We start from the raw sequence: 12,191 nt of genomic DNA, 5'->3' as shown, positions 1-12,191 counted from the left end.
ATACAATACAAAACAAATAACCACTCATGATCGGGTATAAATTGGAAGGTATGAAATTCAGGCCTACTGTCTTATTTCAAGTATGCAAGGCCTGTAAGAAGGGACCATACTTCGGTAACCGCTGTTTCATACCTTCCAACGATCATGCTTGTGTGTTGCGATTTTGTATTGTACCAATGTATGTACATATTAAATTTCAGTTAGTTCTAGAGATAATCGACCATGTCAGCAAATTCTCTTAATTTCTTATTAGCTTAATTTTTTAAAATCTTTTTTTCATTAATTCTATCATATAGTTATTATATTCTACTTATTTTTTTTCAGAAAGAAAGGAAAAACAACCTACGAAATTCAGAAACATTTTCAAAGTATGGATGAAACCCAAAATATTAATTTTTGCTTTCAGCATTTTCTCAACTTCTAGTTTCATTGGGTATATGGTAGTAGGATTGGAGCCACATACGCGGCAGGTAAATATATTTTGTGCAGATGGTGAATGTAAAACAACAAGTAATTTCTTTTATTGTCCTTTGAAATTAATGTTGGGGATTTAGGGAACATCTCTTACGACAATAAAGTACCTTAAAAGTATAGTTATATATGTTGATACATATATCTATGTTGTATTATTATTATTATAATATATATTCTTTCAAGTTTTTAAATTTTTTTTTTTTCAACTTGAATTTGAAACGTATTATTAGAACGTATTTACTGCCAAGTAAAAATTAAAAGAGTTAAATTAACTTTAAAAATTTGCCAATTTGGATTTCTATTTTGAACTTAGGTAGTTTTATTTAGGTTCCTATCAATGGCATCAGCTTACTTGAAATACTACAAATGCTTAGATACTTTGTAATAATTTTGATTATGTAATATGATAATCAAATGATAGTAGGGGTTCTTAAAGCTTTTTTAAAGCTCATAGTAAAACTGCGGCATTTGATTTTTATTTGTGTTCTAACAAGATTGAGAACTATTCAGTATGTCTAATGGTATTTTTTAAGTTAAATTTTTTTTTACAAAATTTAAATTTAAAAAAAAAATTAAGAAATTTTTTATTATTTTTGTTTTTTAATTAAAAGATTAAGTTAATTAAGAAAAGTTAATTAAGAAAAAGTTAATTAAGAAAATTTATTTATTAGTAATTTATTTACTTAGTAATTTAGTAATTTATTTTTTAATGAGTTTAACTGAATTTCTTTTATTTTCGCAACGAATATTTTAAGTTTCTAATAAGTTTAATTTTAAAAATATAATTACAATTACATTTTAATTCTTGTTAAAAAAGATTGAAGGAAGGAAGGGATAAATTGAAAAGAACTATTTATAACTGAGAAGGATTATGTCACTGAAAATACAAATTTTGTTACACAGTATTTGCTTTTGTTTTCTTATAATACACAATTTTTTAAAATATAATTAACTAAAATATAATTTTAAATATAATAAATTAAAATAAAATAAATTAGAATATAATTTTTAATATAATAAAAACTTAGAATATTGATTGAAAAATAAAAGAAAATTCATTATTTAAATTTGAAAAAAGTAAAATTACTAATTTTGTACTAGAGTGATTTAGGCAAATGGATAACATCACATTGCGAATTTACTGAATCCATTAGTTTATTTTTTTTAAGAAAAGAAAAAAAAAATTAAGAGAAGTTTGAAAAACGGAATCTAATGCTGTCTCATCATTTTCTTAAATAGTTATGCCCAATTTTTTGAACACGCATTTTGAGCTGTTTCCATTTTCTTATACATGCATTTTGAGACATGCCCAGAAAAAAAAAACCTAACTGACACGATGATTTTTTTTAATGATATTGTTCTTTCTCTTATCGAATCGTTGTTTTAAGCCATAGGCATATGTAAGTGGGTTCGCCATGTTACTCATGGTCCACCCTATTTTGTGTTCAATTGCTAAGCTTTAGCTCTCATAATTGTTTACAAAACTTTACAAAATTATGAAATAAAATTTCATCGACTCATCTGCACTTGTCTCATTTGAATTTTCTCTCTTTTTCTTTTTAATTGATTTACTGATAAAATTGATTTACTGAACTTTAAAAATTTTCCAATTTGGATTTCTATTTTGGTTCTTTAACTAGACTTTTGAACATATGTAATTTTTGACTTGGAACTAGGATTTCAATTTTCATTTATTCTTAGAAATTGGATTTCAGTTTGGATTTCTATTTTGGTTATTTAATTAGACTTTTGGACTTATGTAATTTTTGACTTGGAACTTGGATTTCAATTTTCAATTAGACTTGGAACTTGGATTTCAATTTGGATTTCTATTTTGGTTTTTTAATTAGACTCTTGAACTTATGTAATTTTATTTAGGTTTCATTCAATGGTTTAAACTTGCTGATCATAAACCAATTATTTGAAACCGAATGTATTAATTATTTGAATTCAAAAAATTTTGAAATCAAATATATGAATTATTTGAGAATTCCGGTTAAGGATTATATTCAATTGGTCAGAAGTCAAATTTGCTCAAATGGTTATAAATCAGCTAATTACTCTTTATTTCGCAGCGGGTTTATTCATTTACTTATTAATAACTTTTTTTTTAAAAAAAAGTAATTCGTTCTAAATTGGGTATATTAAAGCAGTTAATAATACTTTTATTCTGAATCTTTTTTTTTTCGTGACGAAATTTTAGTTCTGAAACAGTAATAAGGAATACGATAGAAGAAGCAAGTAAAATTTTGTCCATACATTTAGAACTAATTTTTTTTTCACTTTTAAAACGGTTCGAAAATACAATTACTGAATGTAAAAAAATAAGTTTACTTACTCAAACAATAATTTTATTTTATAACCGTCATTAAGCAGCCGACCCAATTTTGGGTTTAAGACCACTAATGTTCAACTCCGTAGCCTTGTAATTTTGAACCCAATCTAGAAGACAAGGGAACTCCTGGATCAAGCATTGGGAGCAAATTGCCTTCGTGGAAGACTTTTTGGTGGAACTAACCCAAATTTGCGTTACATGAAAAGGAAAACAACAAAAACCTCCCACGGTTAGCCTGACGGCAAGGGAACTCTAACTCATAATCCGTCTACCACTGAGGATATTTTACGTCAGCACTGTGGTCGGTGCAACCCAGATGCGGAATCCTTATCAACCAGCCATCACTGGCATTCGAACTCGGTTCACTTCATTGGAAGGCGAATGCTCTATCCCCTGAGCCACCACGACTCTCAAACAATAATTAAAAAACTTTAGAAAGCGTGAGAAGTTTTGCATTAGTTAAGTAATATATGCCCTAATAAAAATTTCTGTGTAGGTTTGTTTAACGCTGAATCTGATCACGCGGCGGATCCTTAAAATATTATTCGAGAGCCACTAATTGCCCGCGGGCTACGCATTGAAGACATATGCTTTACAATTACAAATAAAAGTTCTGATCTCACAGCATTTATAAAGATATCATGAACTAAACGCTATTTTATATCGTTAGAGAGCGTCTCCCTTATAACTAATTTTGAAGTGCGTCGAACACGACTTCTTTTAATGAGTTTTTTCATACTCAAGATACCTTGGATAGAGAGTGTCTCTATTATAACTAATTTTGAAGTGCATTGAACACGAATTCTTTTAATTAGTTTTTTCATTCTTTGGATACTTAGGATAGAGAGCGTCTCCATTTTAACTGATTTTGAAGAGTATCGAGCGTGAATTCTTTTGAATAGTTTTTTCTCATTTTGAATACAAAGCGTATCCAATAAAGCTAATTTCGAAGTGCATCGAACACGAATTCTTTTAATTAGTTTTTTCATACTTTGGATACTTTGTTTGGTTACAAAGAGTCTCCATTATAACTAATTTTGAAGTGCATCGCGCACGAATTCTTTTAATTAGTTTTTTCATACTTTGGATACTTTGTTTGGATACAGAGCGTCTCCATTATAACTAATTTCGAAGTGCATCGAGCACGAATTCTTTGAATTAGTTTTTTCATACTTTGGATACTTTGTTTGGATACAAAGCGTCTCCATTATAACTAATTTCGAAGTGCATCGAGCACGAATTCTTTTAATTAGTTTTTTCATACTTTGGATACTTTGTTTGGATACAGAGCGTCTCCATTATAACTAATTTCGAAGTGCATCGAACACGAATTCTCTTAATTAGTTTTTTCATACTTTGGATACTTTGTTTGGATACAGAGCGTCTCCATTATAACTAATTTCGAAGTGCATCGAGCACGAATTCTTTTAATTAGTTTTTTCAAACTTTGGATGAACGAGGAGGTCTTAATCTAATACTTATTATGGTTTTAAAAAGTAACTCTCGAACTCAAACAGCTCTCTTTCAATTCCTCTTTAATTACTCTGGAAATTTCTCAATTTTGTTAACGTTTAAACATATTCCAATTTTGACAATATTAGCTTCTGGTAATAAATTTACAGAATATGACCACCTATTTCCTCAATTAAAGAAAATCTGTAAATTTAAATATTCCTTACGTTTCTTGAAGAATAAATTTAAAATGGTAAAAGTAATTAGGTGTTTTTTTCTTACAGACGGATTTGTCAAAATTCTATATTGGACTGCTATTTTCTTCTTGTGGTCTGATATATGCTATATCGTCACCTTTTTGGGGCTGGCTTCATGATAGAATGGTAAGCAAAAATATATTTATTTTCTATAAAATTAAATTTCAATTGATATATATATATATATATATATATATATATATATATATATATATATATATATATATATATATATATATATATATATATATAAAGTTATATATAATCAAGTTTAAGCCACTCGCTGAGGATTTGATGGCGCAAATCCACCAAATTGCGAAGATTTCAGCATTTAAACCGTTGTTCCTACATGTCCCACAAATTTTCAATGATGTTCAAGTTAGGTAATTTTGCAGGCAGGCCAGTCGAGATGTAATTAAGTGTCTGAGTGTTCATAAAACCAGTCACATATTCTTCCTGCCCAATGAATTTTGCTGTTGTCATCTTGAAAAATAGGGGTATCGATATCATACTCTTCATGAAAATGATGACTGAAAGGCAACACCTAATCATCCAAAATGTTCAAATACACTTGTTGGTTCATGTTACTTGCCAACTCAGTGAAGGGGCCGATCTATAATAAGAGAAACACCCCCAAAACAGGACAGACCCACCTCCGGCTTGAACCTGACTTTGCATTCAGTCAGGATGAAATGCTTCATCTGGTGCACTCGACAACATGCGTCATTTGGATAAAGGCAAAAACGTGATTCGTTTGACCATGTTACATTCCGCCAGTCAGCAACTGTCCACGTTCTGTGACTTCTAGCCCACTGAAGTCTCGCAACTTTATGTGCCCGTGTGAGCAATGGCCTGTTACGAGATGTTCTTCTCCAAATGTTTAATGCATGCAGCTCCCGTCGCATTGTTCTTTCACTAACATTTTGGGGTGGACCTTCATTCACTAACTGAAGCAATTCCTGTCGGGTTTGGAAGCGATTTTGTTTGAAAACTCTTGAAACACGTCTCCGGTCCCTTTCATGCAAGATCTTTTTCCGACCACAATTATGATGTCTTTCGTGACCACGTGTATTAACATCACTGTTTATAGACACGTTAAACAATCCGCATTGAAACACTAACAAATCCAGCAACTTCATTCACCGTATGACAGTGGACACGGCTAAACTCCAATTAAAGGGATTAAAAGGGCCAATGGGCCCTTTTAATCTACTCTGTCACATCCTTACACTTACCCATATTTACACACAATTTCGCCTTGAAACAAAAATATCTCACTGCCTTTATCTCACATATTTGCCTTTGAGCAGATTGAGGCAGTACACACGTAGTTGAGCACGTCACTTGAATACTGCGTCATCAAATGAAATTTAACGATTCATCGGTGCTTGAGCAACTAGGATGACTAATTTTTTGTCTGGTGAGCTTATGGACGTCTCTCTGTCTCTGTATATATATATATATATATATATATATATATATAGTATATACATATATATATAGTATATATATATATATATGGGTGATTCTCATGAAATATGACAATTCACTGTCCCTTGCTCCAAGATCTAATACTATAATACTAAAAGAGCTTTTTTTTTTAAAAAAAAATTAATAAATAGCATTGCTATTAGCATTTTAAAATGACTTTGCACTAGCATTGACTGTTTTGTATAGTTAAAAAATTTAATTGAACTTCAAAATGTCATTTTCTTGGTATGCCCCAAACAATGTTTCCAATAATAACTAGCTTCAAAACTTCCCCTAAATTTATTAATATCTAATTTTTTTTATCTCAACTGGTGTAAGCATTTCTAGAATATACGCAGAGGGTATTATTTACAAACACTTCGTTTAAAATAATTTTTTCTGCCAATAATTTGTTTGTTCCAAGAAAATCTGTCATTTTCCTGGCTACTTTTATTTAGTGGTTTATAACCAACACAGATAGAGCCAGCAATCAATATCTTATGTTAATAGATTGATTAGATGCCCTCCTATATGAACATGTCTTGTTGCATGAATAAAGAACCAATTTTCTGGTTCAAAATCTATTTCAAAAATTTTGTCAAGATGAGTAGGTTTTTGTGTTGTCATTTTCCTGGCTTCTTGAAGTCATTAATAACATAAACTACATAGATGTATCTGAGTTATTTTAAGAAATCCTGTTGTTTTCTGCGGAATGTAAACGTCTTAGGCCAAAATATTAAATTAAAGTTATTTGCTATAAAATGGCGAATTTGTCATTTTCCTGGCTTATGAATGCCAGAACATTGTAGTGTTACCAGAATTTTTTTTAACTGCTGGGCTATTCCACGGCAACTTACGTTACATTCACATAAACTTTATTGCATTGAGAACTTAGAAGCAAACAAATAATATGAATACGCACATTAAAATAAAGTGATTTCTTAAAATTACAATCAAAACCAAAAGGAATCTAATTAAAATAATTATTATTTTTCAATTTAAACAGTGTAAAAGCCTAAAATTAGTGTGGTAACTTACGTTACAGAAAAAGGAATAGCATAAATTTTCAATATACTTGAAGGCAAAATTCTGTTCTTATACAAAAGTTTCATGATTAAGATTATATGTATCATTTTTCTGACATGTTTAAATATTTCTTATGCCTAGATTTAAGATTTTATTTCAAAAGTTAAATTAAATATAATTTTTTAAGTGGGTAACTTACGTTACAGTAACTTACGTTACGAAATTCCCTTTGTATCAAACTTTTATCAAATAATGTACAAATGCAAATTAAGCTATTTAAACAGTATAGTGCAAGGGAGAAAAAGTGTACATAAAGTAAATTCAGATACTTTTGATTCACACATAGCTGCAAACTTATTAAGTCCTTTGTTATTGACTAGTACAGGGGGCTCAATTCTTTTCACCATGCTTTCCTTCTGGTAGAATATTTCATCTATTTTTTCTGGCCATTTACAATAGATTCCCACAGCAGCCATTACATTGACTTTAAATTCTTGCTCTGCAACAGACATTACTACACCAGGATATAACACGTCCTCCTATCTAACCATATATCAACCCCCAGCATTTATCTTGAATTCATCATTTTCTTTTTCAACATCTTTCACTAAAGAAACTCTTCTGGTATGCCTTCTTGTACTCTTAAATGGTGGATCTGCTTAATGTTTTTAATCTATGGAGATTTTGAGAATAGACTAGACACTCCACTCATCTGTTCTAGAGACTCGCACTCAGCTGTTTTTTCTAAACATAAAATAAATTTCTAAAGAATTTCGTAAGATGGAACATTATAAATTTTGCTGAAGGCTTCCTTAGTCAGTCCGAACTTTTCATGATGCTTACAAACACAAACATTGCCTGGAAGTTTGCTACTAAGCAAGACATGCTTTGGACGGAGCTCAAAGAATTTAGTTTTTCCAATTTCGCATTCTGGATTTTCTTCCATAAAAATTTGGTGCATTTCTCGAACTGAATGATGAAGATGCCGTGCTTGTACTTTCTTTTTGCTATCATTAGCATCTCTAATTATAACTACATCCTTAACTCCCGGTGCCTGTCGAAAGATTTCGCTCAACTTTGAAAACATATGAATGCCAACATCCAAATTAATAACTTAAAGCAAAGAGTTTCATTCAAATTAATATCTTAAGGCAGTGATAATTTATTTAAACTTTGGTATTGTAAATGGATACATCTTATTTAGTTTGTATGCCAATTTTCAAGAGGAATAAACTCATTTCACAATGGTAACTTACATTGCATGCATGTCAGTAACTTACGTTACACATATTGAATGGGGCGCAAAACAATAAATAAGTAATATTTGAAAAGAAAATTATTGCTGCTTATTTAGTGTTAGCCTCTAAGGAAGAAAAAATAATATTCCTACTTTTGTATCACTTGTTTATTTTTACACACAAAAACTTTTCCTAGTTTTCGGTAACTTACGTTACATGCATTAATGTTTAGTTGAAATTTATATAATTAAGTGAATTTAATAACAAAAACTTATTTTGACACTGCACAATAATTCTATTAAGCGTAATAAACAATATTTATTCTTTGGAACATTTTGAAATTAAAATAATGTTAACTTACTGATTTTCAAAAACTGACCATGTTCTTCACCCAAATCAGAACAAGTAAATGCCAATGTTCAATGGGTTACCAACACTAAAAAACTAAATTCTCAAAAAAATAATTATAAATTATCAAACTTCAAACCTTTCTAATTCAGAAAACATCCAAAATGATAACATTATTCTTATTTGAATTTTCCAATGCTTTTCCCCTTTTTCATGGAATTGCCCTGCTGATACTGTAAGGAGTCAAGTTTAAGTATGATTGTAATATGCTTGAATGTAATCAAAGTTATTTATTTATCTAATGATTGATTATTATACAAAATTTTATTCTGTACATATCAGCAACAAAAATTTTTTTTATTTTTCCTACAGTGGATAGAAAGAATTAATTTAAGCAATTTATGGTTTATCTAACATAAAGACCTAAGTTGAGTTACTTACTATTAACTTAAAATGACTGTTTTTTAAACTTCTAAACTAATATGTCATTTTCCTGGCATTCAAGATTTGGTGAATTTCTATTTTTTTTTTTTTTGAGCAAATGTCAATAAACTACACTGCTGCCTGTAAGATATTAATAAGTTTAACTAAAGAAGTATACAAAAAAAAATTTTTAGATTATTTTGAAGACTTTAAATTTGAAGAAATTTTTTGGTCCGAATTGTTGTGTTTAGAAAGAATCACTCATATATGTATATATGCACTGCTGGCCACTCAAATTGCAAAACCAAGAAGGACAAGAGATATCACAAAAAATTTATTTTGTAGATAACATGTTGACCAAGTATCAAATGATTAAATTTATAGACTTCTGTGAAGTGTGGTTCCTGCCAAAATCAGTAGCCAGAGTAGCAGCCATTGTTGGAGATCGCCACTGCCACACGCCTCGGCATTGATTCATGAGACTCTGGATGTGTTCTTGGGGTACAGCAAACTAAGCAGCTTCCACACGTTGCCAAAGTTGATCTGGTGTGGCAGCTGGGGATGTAATCTGGGTCAATCGTTAAGCAATCATGGACCACATGTTTTCTATCGGCGAAAGATCCGGAGAGCGAGCTGGCCAGGGAAGCAATTCAATCTGGTGATTGACGAAGAACCCTTGAACAATGCTTGGCACGTGGGATCGCGCATTATCTTGTTGAAATAGCTGTGGGCAAGCTCTGAAGGTAAGGAAGGACAACTGTCTCCAGCACCTCGGAGATGTAGCGATGGCTGTTTAAAGTACCGGTAATGCGTACTGGAGGAGTACGAGAGAGATATCCAATGCCGCCCCATACCATAATACCCGGTGCAGGAGCCGAACTTGAAATCCTAGAAATCTCTAAGCCTTAAATAGCGCTTTGAAGTGGCGGCACAGGCGCGCGTATTGTGCGTATGCGCTGAAATTCTAATCATTTGCATATCTCACCTCCGCTAATGCATGTTGTAAATTTCATGTTATTTGCATGCTTCCTTCAGGGTGTTGCATTTTTCGGTGGCCAGCAGTGTATATATATATATATATATATATATATATCCTAGGAGCAAAATAACTTGGGCTCTCATTGGACCAATATTTACAAATCTTGGCTCAATAAGGGTACAAAAGGTCGACATCTCTCCAATATGGGCCTTATTATAGAATTGTCCGATTCACTTGATATTTTACTGCCACTTTACAACCAATATCAGCCCTATATAGCATTATCATATTCACCCGATATTTTATAATCATTATTCAGCCAATATAAAGCCGTAATTGGCCTTATATAGGCCGATATTGGCACTGCATAGGACCAATATTAAAAAAATCTAGGCATCCCAATATTGGTTCCTCATAACATGTTCATATAGGACCCATATTGAACCTATTTTAAACCCTATTGGGGCCAAGATATAATTGTTGCTAGGGTTTACATTAATGTATTAATACATTAATGTTTTTTGTTACCGTTTTATCATTGCACAAATTCTTACTCCTTTGGTGAACTTTTATTCAAAAATGTTTAATGTATTATATAAATATAAAGGGTATTTTCTAATGACCACCCTTAATGTACACTAAAAATAATCCCTGTTAAAAATGAATTGAGAAATGTTTGCATACCAGGAGGTGAATGTTACTAGATATAAAAAAAAAACAAAATTGTAATTTAACGAATGTCTTCTGAGGGAGGAAAAATGACTTTTGTGGTCTTCTTAATTATGGTAACTTGTGGTAAAACTTATGGTAAAATATTTTTGTATATAGAGAATCTAAAGAGGAAGAAAATAAGAGCTTTAATGAAAAGTATGTAACAAACCCGGAAATTAAAAATATTAAAACCTAGATAATTAAAAAAAATCTATCCTTTTTAATCTTTTTTTTCTCCAATGTCCACCTGGAAAATGACCTTTCGTCATACAGGCATCTGGAGGGCAGATTTGTTGACCACTCTTTCAGGGGCACCACATTAGATGGGCCAACGTTGCTCCCACACAGGGCTGTTTTTATGTTTTTAGGGGCCTTTCTTTATTTGGGAGCCCTTTATGAGTAATTTTAGCAAAGAAAAATATTATTATTTAAAAATTATTTTATTTTAAAATTGAAAAAGCAATACATTATTATAAAAGCTTTAATAGATTATTTGTATTAAAAGTTTAAGTTAACAATACTTTTCTTGCTTTTTGTCATATCATTAAAATCAATTTCTTTCAAGACAACATTTTTAATGCTCATGATTGGCAAATGATTCAGTAAAAAAAATGAAGAAATCCTAAAACTCCCTAAAATAACATAAAAGTTTCCTGAACTAAAATAGAAGAAATGATACGAAATGAAATCATTGATGCTAAACAGGTAAAGTTTATAGATTCCTTCAAATAATAGATAATTTCTTCAAATTTCTTTCTCTTAATTTTTAAACTACTGATATTCTTTAACTTTACAGACAAACATTTCTCTTAAATAATATACTAAAACATAGAAATATGAAATAAACAAACTATTAAAATATAAAAAGTTATTTTTATGCCCATAATTTGAATCAAGGTTGAGGATTAAATTTTTGTAAAGGATAGGTTGGGATTGGATTTTTTATTATTTACAATACTCTTTATAATATTCTTCTAGTTTTTCATTCCCCAGTAATACCATCTATTTACATGGAAGTATTTATTTATATTTTTTAGTGCTTCAGCTTCATGATTCCTTCGTTTTTATACTTTAATTTTACACTAAGGAAAATTTTCTTTAGCAATAATAATTCCAAAACAGTAAAAATATATTTCCTGAGTAAAAAATGTCGTCATAAAATGAAATTTTTTTATTTAATAATAATATATAATAGTTGCTATGAATTTTTTTTAATTTCATAAATGAATTTCGGCAATATATATAAAATTATTGTTAATATTTTTTTTATTCTTTTAATTCAAAAAAAGTTTTGGAATGTTACTTATTCGTAATAATTATTTTAATAGTTCAAATAATAATTTTATATTGCTTTTATTTAAAAAAATATCCCTTTACAACATTTGCTTTTTTTTAAACTTTTATTTTTATTAGATTTATAAGAAAGTGCCTCTCAAAAAACAGGTAAGGTCAATACGTTATAGGAAAACTGGTATTAC

At 30.2% G+C, this 12,191-nt stretch overlaps 1 protein-coding gene across 6 annotated transcripts in view; it reads left to right on the top strand.

The window, feature by feature from the left end:
* The window catches only part of LOC107455839 (MFS-type transporter SLC18B1), a 57,576-nt gene that overhangs the window by 26,994 nt on the left and 18,391 nt on the right, over positions 1-12,191 (top strand). For all 6 annotated transcript variants that reach the window (XM_016073552.3, XM_043044665.2, XM_016073553.3 and 3 more), the window contains 2 exons: positions 325-470; positions 4,546-4,644. In XM_016073552.3, the coding sequence (XP_015929038.1) occupies positions 325-470; positions 4,546-4,644 (245 nt within the window). The remainder of the gene's footprint in view (positions 1-324; positions 471-4,545; positions 4,645-12,191) is intronic.

Source organism: Parasteatoda tepidariorum, chromosome 11, assembly GCF_982258835.1.
Source record: "Parasteatoda tepidariorum strain Cologne lab strain chromosome 11, Ptep-v5.0, whole genome shotgun sequence".
In the NCBI taxonomy this organism is placed as follows: domain Eukaryota; kingdom Metazoa; phylum Arthropoda; class Arachnida; order Araneae; family Theridiidae; genus Parasteatoda; species Parasteatoda tepidariorum.
Note: the sequence above shows the minus strand (reverse complement) of the source record. Positions and strands in the feature narration are given on the sequence as shown.